Genomic DNA, 16,972 nt, shown 5'->3' with positions numbered 1-16,972 from the left:
ACATGTTTTTGTATCTTTGTGTGTGTGAAAGTAAAACATCAACATGTTAACCATAAATATTAATTATATTATTATATTGTTGCAAATATACCAAGTCTTTTAGTTTGACTGGAATACAATGGGTTATACCGGACACTGTTAGTGGCTATTGGGTGACATGAATTTGGGCGACTAAAATTGCGAGAGTTAGAAGATGAGGTCTCTATCCCTATAATTTTCTGGTGGATTATATGGTTGGAAAGAAATTAGAGAACTTTTAACAATGAAAGTAAACCGTCAATTATTTAATATTCACAATATCATTATCATGACGATATATGAGATTAGATCCGGAAAACCCGTGAATTCGTGTGGAGATCTTATTGCTTTTTTTAAAAATCTTTGAGTCAATTAATTATTATAATGTATTCAATTTGCACATATTTTTTTTTTCATGTTATGCTCTTATCTTTTTTAATTAAATGGACAATTTTAAAAAAAAAATAAAACTTGTGTCGGATCATGGGTTGACTCTCTCTGTAATCACTAAAAATCTACATACCCAATTTATAAATTTAAAATAATTATTTTGATTTATTTCAAATAAATAAAATCAAAATAATTAACCTCAATGCCAAAAACATAATTAAACAAATAATTAGTTTAATTATTTTAATAATTAAAATCTAATTAATTAAGGATAATGGCCAAATAAAATAAATAAAATTATTTGGGATAAATAGTGTATTCATTTTATCTCAAAATAAGTTTAGAAAAATTAAAGGGATTAAAATAAATAATTTAGGATAAAATATGGTATCCATTTTATCAAAAAAAAATTATATTTTTAACCCAAAAATATAAAAAATAAAATAAATTTATAAAATAAATGTCATATTTATTTTAAATATTTTGTTTATTTTAAAAGATTAAAAATAAAGCAAAAATGATGAAAGAAAAATAAATTTTAAATAAACCCTCAAGGTTTTAAATAAAAATAAACATATGTAATCGGATGTAGCCAAAATTTGAGAGAACATGTACAGCCAAAACCGCGACCATTAGATGGGCGTTGGATTTTCATCCAACGCCTAGGAGTAGCCCGCGTTTCCCGCTACAACGGAAGGAGCGCGTGCACACGCCGCATATGATTAGCTAACGCACCGCTAGCTGAAACGCAACGAAACGACTAAAACGCAATGGCGCACCAATGGAACGCAGATAGACCGCTCCACGTCCGCATTCTCATTTGAAACGATTCTGTTTCGTCCCCCGATCATTGTCTTCGTCGCGATGCCAGATGGATAACCATCTACAACCATCTTTGATTTTTCAAAGATGGAATTTCATTGTTTCTGGATGGATTGACTCCGTTCAAAAGGTGAAATAATCACCCTATCAAGATGATCATTTCCCATACATCTATAGGCATCAATGATGCCTATTCCGATAACTACCCGAAAGAACAACCAAAATACCATAAATGAATTTTGACTAATTCGATCCACTTAGCCTCCTCAACTGACTTCGAGAGACTATAAATAGCCTCCATTAACAAATCCGAAGCCAAAAGATATAATCTCAAACCATGAATCAAAGGTTTTAGAAAATTCATCATTGAAACTCAAGCTTCTAGATTTTTGGAATTTTCGTGTAAAGCCTTGAAACTTAGATTCAAGCATCCCTAAAGCCTCCTTAAGGTCTTAGAAGTGTTCTTCAACACTAGATATTTTACTCCCTAGTCATCATCAGCAACAAGTACCAACATTTAAATAATTGTTATTAAAATTATTTAAATACGCACAAACCTACGCATGTCTAGGATCAGAAGAATAATCAGTTAAAATACAATGTTATACAACCATTTTTAGAAAGACAAATTTATAAGTAATGACCGTTTTTAAAACATGTACGGATGATGAAGCGCGAAAGCCCTTTTTTGAGTATCATCAATCTACGAACTTAAAGAAACTTTGGTTAAAATATGTTTGTACACATACGTTAGTTTATTGATTTTTAAATTGACGACTATATTTTCAAATAAATAATCTTTTAAATTAATTAATTTAAACAACAAACTTCTAGACAATCAAATTGTAACTTGATTACTATAAATCCAAAGATTATTTAAATTTGAACCCAAATTAATTATTTTTAATTAATTTTAAAAATATGTCAGGAATCATTTAAAATATTTTAAAATAATGTTTTATTTTAAAAACATTCCTAACACGCAAACCGATTTGAAATTCTCGAACCTCAAGCTTTCCATAGACCAAGGGTTTTTCGGGGGTTAAACGCCATAAATTTGAAATGGTTAAAAATAAAATTAAAAAAGTTACATGTATGTTTCAAACTTGATAAAGAGACATGAAAAATGTGAGTCACAAGATGTTGACTAATTAACCTAGTTTGTCGGGCGAGAGCTGTGGTTAATTTGAATATATGTGAGAGTAAGTTGGTCAGATCGTGGGTTGACTTGCCAATAAACTTGAAACGGTTAAAAATAAAATAAAAAATGTTATATGTATGTTTCGAACTTACAACCTAAAAAAAACAACTATATCCTTTTAACCCACTAAGCTAATAAAACTTTATATTTTAAATTAAATACCAAATTTGATGAACGTGCAAGATTCCTAACAATATAAGTTCATTTTTTAACTAACAAATCTCTCTCTATATATAGTAATGCTTAAATTGAATTTTCTTGGTGTGCCGGGTCGAGAGTTATGGATAATTTAGATATATATGTGAAATTAAATGGATACTTGGGTCGAATTATGGGTTGACATGCTTATAAACTTGAAACAATTAAAAATAAAATAAAAAATGAAATATGTATTTTTGAACTTGATAAAGAGACATATTAAAAAGTGTGAGTCACAAGATGTCAACTAATTAACTTGGTATGTTGGGTTGAGAATTGTGATTACTTTGGATATATATGTGAGAGTAAATAGATATTTGAGTCGGATCTCATAAACTTGAAACAGTTAAAAATAAAATAAAAAATGTTGTTTTTATGTTTCGAACTTGCAACCTAACTAAACAAGTGCAATCTTTTAACCAACTAAGCTAATAAAAATTTATGTTTTAAATTAAACACCAAATTTGATGAATGTGCGACATTCCTAACAATATAAATTCAACATTTTAACTAACTAATATATATATATATATATATATATATATATATATATATATATATATATATATATATATATATATAATGATTCATAATTTGAATTTGATTGGTTTACCGGGTTGAGAGCTATTGTTAATTTGGATAAATATGTGAGATTAAAATGATACTTGGGTCGGATCGTAGGTTCACTCGCTCATAAACTTGAAACAGTTAAAAATAAAATTAAAAATGCTATATGTATATTTCGAACTTGATAAAGAGACATATGAAAAAGCGTGAGTCACAAATGTCGACTAATAAACTAATTGGTAATACATATTAAATACAAAATATATAAACATACACAAAATTATAAAATTATTTCAACAATCTCAAGTGGTCTATCAGTTACGGATGATGAAGCGCGAAAGCCTTTTTCGAGAATCACCAAACTACGAACTTAAAGAAACTTTGGTTCAAATATGTTTGTATACATATGTTAGTTTATTGATTTTTCAAAAATAAATTAGCGACTCTGTTTTCAAATAAATAATCTTTTAAATTAATTAATCTAAACAACATACTTTTAGACAATCAAATTGTAACTTGATTACTACAAAAATCAAAAGATTATTTAAATTTAACCCAAATAAATTATTTTTAATTAATTTCAAAAAGATGTCAGGAATCATTTAAAATATTTTAAAATAATATTTTATTATAAAAACATTCCTAACACGTAAATCGATATTGAAATTCTCGAACCTCAAGCTTTTCATAGGACAAGAGTTTTTCAGAGGTTAACCGCCCATAAACTTAAAACGGTTAAAAATAAAATTTAAAATATTATATGTATGTTTCGAACTTGATAAAGAGACATATGAAAAGTGTGAGTGATAAGATGTTGACTAATTAACCTGATTTGCCGGACGAGAGATGTGGTTAATTTGAATATATATGTGAGAGTAAATGAATACTTGGCTCAGATCGTAGGTTGACCTGCCCATAAATTTGAAACGTTTAAAAATAAAATAAAAAATATTATATGTATGTTTCGAACTTTCAACTTAACAAAACAAGTACAACCTTTTAACCAACTAAGCTAATAAAATTTTATATTTTAACTTAAATACTAAATTTGATGAACGTGCGAAATTTCTAACAATATAAGTTCATTTTTTAAATAACTAATCTCTCTATATATAATAATGCCTAATTTGAATTTTCTTGATGTGTCGGGTCAAGAATTGTGGATAATTTAGATATATATGTGAGAGTAAATGGATATTTGGGTCGACTTGTGGGTTGACCCGCCCATAAACTTGAAACGACTAAAAATAAAATTAAAAATGTTATATGTTTGTTTTGAAATTGATAATGAGACATATTAAAAAGTGTGAGTCACAAGATGTCGACTAATTGACTTGGTATGTTTGGTCGAGAGCTGTGATTACTTTGGATATATATGTGAGAGTAAATGGATACTTGGGTTAGATTCCATAAACTTGAAACGGTTAAAAATAAAATAAAATATGTTATATTTATGTTTCAAACTTGCAACCTAACAAAATAAGTGCAATCCTTTAACCAACTAAGCTAATAAGATTTTATATTTTAAATTAAACACTAAATTTGATGAACGTGCGACATTCCTAACAATATAAGCTCAACATTTTAACTAACTAATATATATATATATATAATAATTCATAATTTGAATTTAATTGGTTTACCGGGTCGAGAGCTATGGTTAATTTGGATAAAAATGTGAGAGTAAAATGATACTTGTGTCGGATCGTGGGTTGACCCGCCCATAAATTTGAAACAGCTAAAAATAAAATTAAATATGATATATGTATGTTTCGAACTTGATAAAGAGACATATTAAAAAACGTGAGTCACAAATGTCGACTAATAAACTAATTGGTAATACATATTAAATACAAAATATATATACATACACAAAATTATAAAATTATTTCAACAATCTCAAGTGGTCTATTAGTTAAGGTATTCACATTTCATGTTTAAGTCTAGTGTTTGAATCCCAAAAACTATAAATTAAAGTGAGTATTATAAATATTTGAGAGATCAATGTTAAAGAATGCATTTTGAGTATAGTATATGGTGGAACAACTTTTAAACAATGAATAAGAGTCATGTGAATATGTGAGGTCAAATTTATTGGTTTGTTTGACGAGCATTTGAAAGTGTGAGGTCATGAGATGGAGGTTGGGTGGTAGGTTGTTTGTCAATTGAGAGGATAAAGAGGTATATACAAAAGTGTGAATCACAAGATGATGATTAATTGGGGTTTTAGTGGTTGGTTTGATGAGGTATAAGAGGCGTGGGATCAATTTGTATTGGTTGTTGATTTTTTAAATGAGAGTAAAAGAGACCATCAAAGATTGGTGGGTGGTTTGCCGAGATAAAGAGCATATGGAAAAATGTGAGTCACAAGAGCTCGACTAAGATTTGATGGGTGATTTGTTGAGTGGATAAAGAGACATGAAAAAGTGTGACTCAAAAGAGGTCGACTAAGATTGTGGGTGGTTACCGATGGGATAAGAGGTGTTTGAAAGTGTGTGAGAACACGTAGATGAAATGTCGATTAAGATTTGGTGGTTGATTTGCCAAAGTGAGGGTAGATATAAAAGGTCTTCTTAACAAATTAGATATTAAAGGTTAAAAATATATGAATGAAATGTTGATTGACCGAAGTGGTCGATTGAAGGATTGGTTGTTGATTTGTTGAGTGAGGTAAAAGTAATCGCGATAAGAGTAAATATGATGAGATGTGAGGTGGGGGTTTGTGCTTGATTTGTCGGGATAAGAAGCCGATTATAAAAGGAGATATCGATAGTTAAATATATATATATATATATATATATATGAGATGTTGATTGACTAGAGTATAAATGTGTGTGTGGTCACGAGATTAGTGGTCGAAATTAGGATTGATGATTGGTTTTCCAAGGGGATAAAAAGACATATGAAAGAGTGCGAGTCACAAGATGAGAGGTTGATTGAGGAGATTGATGCTTGGTTTGACAAGAAATAAGAGGTGTGTGAAAGTGTGTGTAAGGTCATGAGATGAGATGATATGTTGATTGAGATTTGGTGGTTGGTTGGTTAGAAGTGGGGAATAATTTAAAAGGTTGTTAACAAATGAGATATTAGTGGTTAAAATATATGAATGAGATTTGATGGGTAGTTTTCTGAGTGAATAAAGAAGCATATAAAAAGTATAACTCACAAGAGGTTGACTAAGATTAGTGGGTGGTTTGTCGAAGAGATAAGAGATGTGTGAAAGTGTGTGAGGTCATAGAGATGAAATGTCGATTGGGATTTGGTGGTTGATTTGCCGAAGTGATAGTAAATATAAGAGGTCTTATTAACAAATTAGATATTAGTGGTTAAAAATATATGAATGAGATGTTGATTGACCGAAATGTAAAAATGTGTGAGGTCACGGGATTAGAGGTCGATTATGATTGGTGAGTTATTTGTCAAGGGGACAAAGAGACATATGAAAAAGTGTGAGTCGTAAGATGAGAGGTTGATAAAAGGTGTGTGAAAGTGTGTGAGGACACAAGATAAGATATCGATTGAGATTTAGTGGTTGGTTTATCAAAGTGAGGGTAAAAAAAGAGATCACGATAATATAAAAGAGGATGATAATAAATGAGATATTTTTGATTGAAATATATGAATGAGATTTGATGGGTGGTTTAACCAATGGATAAAAATGCATATAAAAAGTGTGACTCACAAGAGGTCGACTAAGATTGGTGGGTGGTTTGCTAAGAGGATAAGAGATGTGTGAAAGTGTGATGTCACATAGATGAAATGTCGATTGGGATTTGGTGGTTGATTTGTCGAAGTGAGGGTAAATATAAGAGGTATTCTTAACAAATTAGATATTAGTGGTTAAAAATATATGAATGATATGTTGATTGACCGAAGTGGTCAATTGGGGGATTGATTGTTGATTTGTTGAAGTAGGGTAAAAAAAGTCGTGATATGAGTAAATATGATGAGATGTGATGTGGGGATTTGTGGTTGATTTATTGAGATAAGAAGTCGATAATAAAAGGAGATATCGACGGTTAAAAATATATATAAATGAGATGTTGATTGACTGAAGTATAAACGTGTGTGTGGTAACGAGATTAGAGGTAGAAATTATGATTGATGAGTGGTTTTCTAAAGGGATAAAAAGGCATTTGAAAAAGTGTTAGTCACACGATGAGAGGTCGATTGGGGAGATTGATGTTTGGTTTGACGAGGGATAAGAGGTGTGTGAAAGTGTGTGTAAGGTCATGAGATGAGATGTGATGTCGATTGAGATTTGATGATTGGTTTATCAGAAGTAGGGAATAATTTAAAAGGTTAGTAACAAATGAGATATTAGTGGTTAAAAATATATGAATGAGATGTTGATAGACATAAATATAAAAATGCGTGACGTCACGAGATTAGAGGTCGATTGTGATTGATGAGTTATTTGTCGAGTAGACAAAGAAACATATAAAAAAGTGTGAGACACAATATGAGAGGTCGATTGAGGGATTGATTTTGGTTTGACGATGATAAAAGGTGTGTGGAAGTGTGTGAGGTCACTAGATGAGATGTCGATTGAGATTTGGTGATTGGTTTATCGAAGTGGAGGTAAAACTGATAGAGATTAATCCCATGGTTGTTATTGATAAACAATGTTACAATATATACTAGTCAAAAGACTCTTAATAAGGTAAACCACTAATCTAGGAATCTAAACAAGGTAACCCACTAATCTAGGAATCTAAACAAGGTAACAAGATATATACAATATACTAATACACCCCCGCAGTCGAAACGGGAGATTCTCGGACGCTGAGACTGTCTCTGAAATCTTCAAATAGTATGCGCGGAAGTCCTTTGGTGAATATGTCAGCGATTTGAAAACGAGAAGGCATATGAAGAATGCGAACTTTACCTCTATCTACTTTTTCCCTTACAAAGTGTATGTCCATTTCGATGTGTTTGGTACGTTGATGTTGGACCGGATTTTGGGAGAGATAAATCGCACTTATGTTGTCGCAGTAGACCAGTGTGGCTTTGTCCAATGAGATACGAAGTTCTAACAATAAATTGCGAAGCCAACAGGATTCGGAGACAACATTGGCAACTCCTCTATATTCAGCTTCAGCACTAGAACGAGAAAGTGTGGATTGCCGTTTTGACGACCAAGACAGAAGATTATCGCCTAGGAAGACGCAATAGCCAGATGTAGAGCGACGGGTATCTGGACATCCTCCCCAGTCTGCATCAGTATATGAAACGAGTGTAGACAGTGAGGATTTGTAAAGATGAAGGCCATAGTGCTTTGTACCCTGTAAGTATCGAATGATTCTGTGTAAGGCAGCCAAGTGAGCCTCTTTCGGATCATGCATGTGGAGGCAAATTTGCTGGACTGCATATGAAATATCAGGACGTGTGAAAGTAAGATACTGTAGTGCTCCGGCTAAACTTCTGTAATGAGTGGGGTCAGAGACTGGTGGACTAGTTGATTTTCCAAGTTTGCCATTTGTATCGATCGGCGTTTGTGTTGATTTGCAAGTAGACATTCCAGCACGATCAATAATTTCTTCAGCATATTTCTTCTGACTAAGACAAAGTCCATCCTTAGTATACGATACAGCAACTCCCAAGAAATAGCTTAATTTACCTAAATCCTTCATAGCAAATTCTGCGCCTAAGCTTTTCATGAGAGTCTGACGTAACTGATCAGACGAAGCCGTAATGATAATGTCATCAACATACAAGAGTAGATAGGCAATTTCGGACCCATGTTGATAGATAAAAAGCGAATGATCAGTCGTGCTGTGTGTAAAACCGATTGTAGAGACAAAATCTGCAAACCTTTGATACCAAGCACGAGGAGCTTGTTTTAAGCCGTATAAAGATTTGCGCAATAAACAAACATGGTCGGGAAAGATTTTGTCTCTAAAACCGAAAGGCTGATGCATGTAAACTGTTTCGTTGAGATTACCATGTAAAAATGCATTCTTGACGTCCATTTGGTGAATGGACCAAGACTTCGATAAAGCAATGCTCAGAACAGTTCGTATGGTGGCTGGTTTGACAACAGGACTAAAGGTTTCTTCACAATTGATTCCAATCTGCTGAGACCTGCCATCACCAACAAGACGGGCTTTATGCCTCTCAAAAGAGCCGTCAGAGTTAGTTTTATGCTTAAAAATCCACATGCATCGTATAATATCAACACCCTGAGGACGCGGAACCAAGTCCCAAGTCTTATTACTAATTAAAGCGTTAAACTCATCGTCCATGGCGGCTTTCCAATTCGGGTCTGATAAAGCTAACTTTGGGTTTTTGGGAATAGGCGATGGAGATGTGAGTGTGTTTAGATTGAAAATGCGTTTTGGACAGACAATCCCATCCATTGCGCGGGTTCGTATTGTCCGTGTTGGATTGATGATGGTTGGTGAATGATTTGGACGGTTTGGTCTTGTGGACGGGCTGGTCGTGTTTGGGTTTGGGCCTGGTGAAGTGGTGATGGGTGATGGTGGGTTTGGTGGAGTGTGTTGAGTTGATAATGGGCTCGGTAATGGAGTGTTGTTTGGTGGGGAAATGGACTCGGTGATGGGCGGGGTTTGGATGTGTATTGGGATGGTTATTGGTTCGGATTGAGATGGGTGAGTTGAGTTTGGGTTTTGGACAAGAGAAAAGGGAAATTTTGTTTCGTCAAAAATGACGTGACGAGAGATGATAAATCTTTTTGAGGCTGGGTCGTAGCATTTGTAGCCGCGATGATTAGAGGGGTATCCTAAAAAGACACAAGGGGTAGAGCGTTTATGAAGTTTGTGAATAGTGGTTGGAGGAAGAAGAGGATAGCAAAGACAACCGAAAATTTTTAGGTGAGAGTAAGAAGGAGTTCGGTTATATAGAAGTTGAGTGGGTGAGAAATTTCGAATTTGTTTATTTGGAAGAATATTTAGGAGATAAGTGGTCATTTCGAGGGCGTGATGCCAAAAATTTAACGGGAGAGAAGCATGAGTAAGCAATGTTCGAATCATGTTATTTATGGTGCGTATTTTTCTTTCTGCTTTACCATTTTGAGGAGAAGTATAGGGGCAAGAGAGGCGAAATTGTAGACCATTTTTGTCACAAAATGTACGAAATTGACTGTTGTTATATTCAGTTCCGTTGTCACATTGGATTGTTTTAATGGGCTTTTGAAATTGTGTTTGAATTTGATTTTGAAGTGTAGAGAAGACGGAGAATACTTGGGATTTGTTTCCAATTGGAAAAGTCCAAAGGAAATTTGTGTAATCATCAAGAAACAGAATATAGTATTTATGTCCATTTGTACTTAGCACAGGCGACGTCCACAAATCACTATGAATAATATCGAATGGGGAAGTAGTATAAGAGACAGAATTGGTAAATGGTAACTTAACTTGTTTACCAAAGATGCAAGACTCACAGAGTTTAGACCCTAAAACGGGCTTACAAGAAATAGAATTTGATTTATTGAGAGAATGCAAAATATCGACACCGGGGTGTCCTAATCTATTATGCCATAAATTTGACGAAATTGCAGTAAACGAAGAATTAGTTGGGGGTTTTTGGCTTTGGCTCGACAGAGAGAGTGGGTAGAGATCCCCCGAGCTATTGTTCCTCATGATAACCTTCCCCGTCTGGAAATCCTTTACAGAAAAACCAAGTGAGTCAAATTCTACAGAGACGTTGTTATCACGAGTAAACCGACGAATAGATATAAGATTTTTAATGAGTTTGGGAGCATGTAGAACATTGTTCAGAAGTAAGGGTGGTAAGGGTGGTTTTAAGTTAGTTTTACCAATACCGCGAATCGGGATTTCCTGTCCACTCCCAACAATGATATTTTTAACACAATTTAAATTAGAATAAGGCGAGAGACTACCTGAGTTGGGTGTCATGTGTGAAGTTGCTCCCGAATCCATGTACCAAGTATCGTCAGGCGGAGTAAGGGATAAAGTGTGCATCGCCTGATTGATATCGGTTGCAACGTAACTTTGGGGCTGCTGCTGGCTCGTCTCAGCCATGTAGGCCTGCTGTGGCCGAGAACCGAGTACGCCTGCTCCTGCTGTCCGAGTGTGTTGCTGCTGATAGCCAGAACCGCGCCAGGAGGCGCCTTGTTGCTGTTGACCAGATGCGTGCCAGGGGGCGCTTTGCTGCTGCGGCCAGATCTGTTGTGTCGGGTAGGGACAAGGGGGTGCTGTCCAGCCCGCAGGCGCCCACTGTGCCCATTGCTGTTGGCCAGGAGGTGCCCAGAATTGCTGCTGCTGGTGGTATGTGCGGCTGGTGTTGCGACCGCGTCCTCTGCCGCGCTGGCTGCGTCCTCGGCCCTAGCCGGCCTGTTCCTGCGCGCTAGAGGTGCCCTGCTGCTGCTGCTGGCCGGTAGCACGGGCTGATTGGCTAGAGTTGTTTCCGCGGCCTTGGCTACGATCGTCCGAGGCAATAAAAGAGGTGTTTGTGTGGACGAATTCATCCTTCCTTGTTTCAACAAGGAGCAAATCAGATCTAGCATCGTAGAAAGATGGGAGAGGCTTCTTTTGACCTATTATGGTGGCGATTGTTTCGTAGTTTTCATTCAAACCCCCAAGTAGACGCAACACCAGTCGATTTTCAGAAACGGGGCAATCAACATTAGCAAGTTGATCCGCAATCATCTTCAATTCAGTGCAATAAGCACTCATGTTTGGGAAATCATTGAGACGAATTTGAGAAAACCTATTTTCAAGATACATAGCGCGAGAACCTGTGTTATCTTGAAATATATTCGCTAAACGTTCCCAAGCCTGAGCAGCCGTCATACCAGGTTTTTGGATCGTGTTTAGTAGATCCTTGGATATTGTTCCAAATATCCATTGCTTGACAAGGGCGTCAAGGCGTTTCCACAGAAGAGAGTCGGTCTCGGAAGATGTTGAAGGTGTTTCGGAGGCGTTGGGAGTTTTTGGTTTGAGATGTTCGTAAACATTGTGAATCAAGCAGTGGTTTTCGAGAAGGTCTGCCCAAGAGAGATATTCCTCGCTACCCATCTCTAGGGTGATAGGAATTATGGAGCGGAGATTGTTAACAGAGAAAGCAGAGTGGTATTGAGAAACAGACATGGTGGTGGGCGTCTGACTTTGATTGGAGGAGGAGTCTGAATTAGTAGGTGGGACAGACATTAGAAGTTTGTGCGTGAGGCAGCAAGGTGGGAGGAAGAGAAAAAAAAATTCGATTGATGATCTTGAGAGGATCTTTACTCTGATACCATGATAGAGATTAATCCCATGGTTGTTATTGATAAACAATGTTACAATATATACTAGTCAAAAGACTCTTAATAAGGTAAACCACTAATCTAGGAATCTAAACAAGGTAACCCACTAATCTAGGAATCTAAACAAGGTAACAAGATATATACAATATACTAATAAAAACAAAAGTCGCGATAATATAAAAAAGGATGTTAATAAATGAGATATTAATGGTTAAAATATATTAATGAGATGTTGATTAATCGAATTGTAAAAATATGTGAGGTCACGAGATTAAATGTTGATTAGGATTTGTGGGTAATTTCCGAGTGGATAAAGAACAATATGAAAAAGTACGAGTCACAAGATAAGATGTCGATTGGTGGTAAAAGAGGTTGCGATAAGGGTAAAAATTATGAGATGAGAGGTGGAATTTGTCGGATAAAAGACCGATAATAAAAGAGATATCAGTGGTTAAAAATAATATGAATGAAATTTGATTGACTGAAATGTAAAAATGTGTGAGCTCACGATACTAAAGGTCGATTGAGTTGTTGGTTTGTCGAGTGTGATAAGAGACATGTGAAAAATGTGAAGTCATGATATGAGAGGTCGATTAAAAATGATGGTTGATTTGACGATAGATAATAGGTGTGTGAGGTCACAATATGAGACGTGAATTGTGTGATTAGTGGTTGGTTTGTCGAAATGATGATAAAAAAGGACGTGGTAATGGATAAAATGTTGGTAATAGTGTAAAACACGTATAACATTACTTTAGAGAAGAGCAAAATGTATGACACAACTTTAAGTAATATAGTAACTAACAAGATAAATTGTGTTGACTTAATTTTTACTAAGAACAAAATTTCTTTTAAGTGTTTTTCATACTCATAGAATTATTTTTTTAATTTTAAATATTTATTGAATTTTAAAATATATATTAAAATTAATGTTTTTAATTAACTTAATTTTTACAAAATTAAAATTAATTTTAAATTAATTAAATTTATTTAAACTATTTATAAATAAATAATATTTTATTTATATTCTTAACTGTAGCCTGTAAAAGAATTCATGCTAGTATTAATGATAGTTTATAACAAATCTAGATTCATAGTATTCTCACTGTCTATAATAAATGGCCTAATATAGTTGGTTTCAGTGGTTTAAATGTTATTTAATTACCTCACTACCATGAGGATATGTTTTCCTTAAATACCTATGATTAGGGAAAATTAATATTTTGAAAATAAATAAAGTATTCCTTGAAAATTGGATTTACCCTTTACTCATTATTATGGGTTGAAAAATAAATTTATACTTTTCGTTAATTATAAAAAACTATTGGGAGTTGGGGATGAAAATGGGAAACGTGATTTGGGAGTTGAATTAGTTTACAGGTAGGTTTGGAATGGGGAGTGGGACTGGGGAGTGGAGAAATGTAAAAGTTAGGTTTCCAAGAGAAGAGTAAACAATGACATTACCGACAATGACTATTATTATAATAAATATATGTAGCAACCACCATTTTGATATATATATATATATATATATATATATATATATATATATATATATATATTTTTTTTTTTTTTTTTTTTTTGTCAAATGTGTTATTATGAGCACATAATGCTTATTAAAGATAATTAGAATATAAATATAAAATTAAATAAATATAATTTTATTTATTCTTATTAATCACATAATTTAATTTATTAATCAAAATATTAAAATATTTTTTATTTTTTCAAAAAAATAATTTATTTTATCATTAGATATTAATATTCTATTTTTACCTTAAAAAAATATTTCTAAATATTCTTATTAATATTTTTTAAAAGTAAACTTAGGGGCTTATTTGGATTGAGTTATTTAAAATGTTATAGATGGTGATTTTGAGAAAATGAGGTTGTTTTAATAAAAAAAATTAAAATTAAAATTATTTTAATATTTTGTTAATAAATTAATTGAGATAATAAATGAGAAGGAGTAAAATATTATTTTATTAAATTTTGATTATTTAAACAAATCCTATATTTATTCAAATAAATACTTAAATTTTGTTGAATTGAGATATTTAAATAAATTAAACTTAATCCAATATTATTTAACTTTTCGTTCCATCATTTAATTCATTAACAAAATAATAAAATAATTTTCATTTTAAATTATTATTATATATTAATAAGTTTTAAATAATTTTATAAAAAAATCTTTTAATGTTTTAAATCATTTTATAAAAAAAATCTTTTAATGTTTTAAATCATTTTATAAAAAAAATCTTCTAGCAAAAAAAAATACCTTCATTCATAATCTATATATATATATAATGATGCTTAATTTTTAAAGTGTCCGGATTGCCGGGTCGAGAGCTGTGGTTAATTTGGATACTTGGGTCGGATTGTGGGTTGACCCGTTTTTAAATTTAAAACGATTAAAAATAAAATTAAAAATGCTAGAGGTATGTTTCGAACTTGCAACCTAACAAAACAAATACAACTCTTTAACCAACTAGGCTACAAAGACTTTATATTTTAAATTCAACACCAAATTTGATAAACGCGGGACGTTTTAATATTAATATAAGTTCAACTTTTTAACTAACTAATATATAATGATGTTGAGTAAATGGATACTTGGTTCGGATTGTGGGTTGACCCACCCATAAATTTAAAACGGTTAAAAATAAAATTAAAAAGGTTATCTGTCATTTTTTTCACGGTTTTTTATATTATTACTATTTGCACGGGCTAAATGCTAGTTTGTTAAATAATCCAAATTTATTTAAATAACCTAATACCTAATAGCCCTTACCTAACAAAAACTATAGAAAACTAAAAAGTTTGATCTAACAAGACAAGACGAAGATTATCTCTCTATATATATATATTTAGATAGGTATGTTCTTCAAAAACAAAATTTACAAGCTTTACGCTTTGCATTCCTGTCTCTCTTTCTTCATGGCCATGGCGACTTCGAACGTGGTGAAAGTTACAGAGAAATGCAGGGTTAAACAGGCACCAAATCTGTCGGAGAAGCTCTCTGAAACCGTCGCTACTAATTACATTCCTCTCACATTTTTTGACACACTCTGGTTCAGATTTCCCCCGACACAACGAATCTTCTTCTACGAAATCGACCAACTATCGTCTGATTTTTTCTATAACACCATTATCCCAAACCTCAAGAACTCGCTCTCTCTCACCCTTCAACACTATCCCTCGCTTGCCGGAGTAGTTACATGGCATCCTCAAACTGCCAAGCCGGTTATCCGTCACGCTCCTGACGACGACGGCGTCTTCTTCTCAGTAGCCGAATCATGTGCAAACTTTCATTCTCTTTCCACCCAAGATTTGAAAGAAGCCAAAGATTTGCATGCCCTCTTGCCCGAATTTCATGTTTCCGAAACAGAGGCTACGGTTTTTTCTATACTAGTGACTCTGTTTCCTAGTCACGGATTCTCCATCGGCTACTGCGCCCATCACGTCTCCATGGACGGCAAGAGCAATGCCATGTTTCTAAAGTCATGGAGCACGATTTGCAGAGAAGGGGGAGCAGGATCCCATCCGCCAGAACTAATGCCGGTTCTGGAAAGATCCTTGATTGCTGACCCGTTAGATCTCTGCACAATTTACATTGATCATTGGATGAAAACGACGGAGAATAAGAGAACCCTCCTTCCAATGGATAAGAAACCGGCAACTGGGTTATTCAGGAGAACATTCCGGTTAGCTCCAGGGGAGATTGGACAAATAAAGGGGAAAATAAAGAGCCCTGTTTCTAGTTTCACGGCAGTATGTGCATACGTTTGGAGATGTCTAGTGAAAGCAGAGGAGGGGGACATAACAAAGGAGACTGTTTATCTGAATATCAACGTGGATTGTCGAGCTCGATGGGAGCCTCCGATCCCTGCAAATTACTTTGGAAACTGCGTTACTTATCTGTTTGCTAAGGAAAAAGTTGCGTCTTTGGTGGGAGATGATGGGTTGGTTTTGGCGGCGACCGCCGTTAAAGAGGCAATTGGAAGGTTGGAAAAGGGAGTTGTGAAAGGAGCGGAGAAGTGGCTTTCGGAAGTAAGTTCAACGTATAGGAATGAGAAGGTGTATGGAATTGCTGCGTCGACGAGGTTTGATCTGTATGGTTCTGATTTTGGATGGGGACGGCCGAGGATGGCGGAGTTGGTGTCCATTGATCGGAATTGTTCTTTCTCTCTTTGTGATGGTAGAGATGGAAATGACGTGAATATTGAGATTGGGATAGTGTTGAAGAAGGTTCAGTTGGAAGCTTTTGCGTCTCTTTTCGCTCAAGGGCTTCAACCATATGAATGAATAAATGACTCTGTTCTACATGTTTTTGTGTGTTTCACAATCAATATTAATTATGTTTTTGTGTGTGTGAATGTAACAACATCAACATGTTAACCATAAATATAATATGTTGGTTTGTGTGTGAAGGTATAAAGTCTACCAATTCTTAAGAAAAAATTATGTTGAAAACAGCTCAAACCAGACGGTTGAAGGTGTGGACATGATGTTTGATTATAAGTAATGATTCTAGATCTCAAGATCGT

At 33.9% G+C, this 16,972-nt stretch overlaps 1 protein-coding gene across 1 annotated transcript; it reads left to right on the top strand.

Annotated features, from left to right (window-relative positions):
* Nucleotides 1-15,368: 15,368 nt before the first annotated feature.
* On the top strand, nucleotides 15,369-16,730 carry LOC124916090 (phenolic glucoside malonyltransferase 1-like). Its single transcript, XM_047456824.1, has one exon. It carries the CDS (start codon nucleotides 15,369-15,371, stop codon nucleotides 16,728-16,730), a length of 1,362 nt encoding a protein of 453 aa, XP_047312780.1.
* Nucleotides 16,731-16,972: the final 242 nt, after the last annotated feature.

The sequence above is a fragment of the Impatiens glandulifera genome, chromosome 9 (genome assembly GCF_907164915.1).
Source record: "Impatiens glandulifera chromosome 9, dImpGla2.1, whole genome shotgun sequence".
In the NCBI taxonomy this organism is placed as follows: Eukaryota; Viridiplantae; Streptophyta; class Magnoliopsida; order Ericales; family Balsaminaceae; genus Impatiens; species Impatiens glandulifera.
This window is presented reverse-complemented; position numbering and strand designations above follow the sequence as displayed.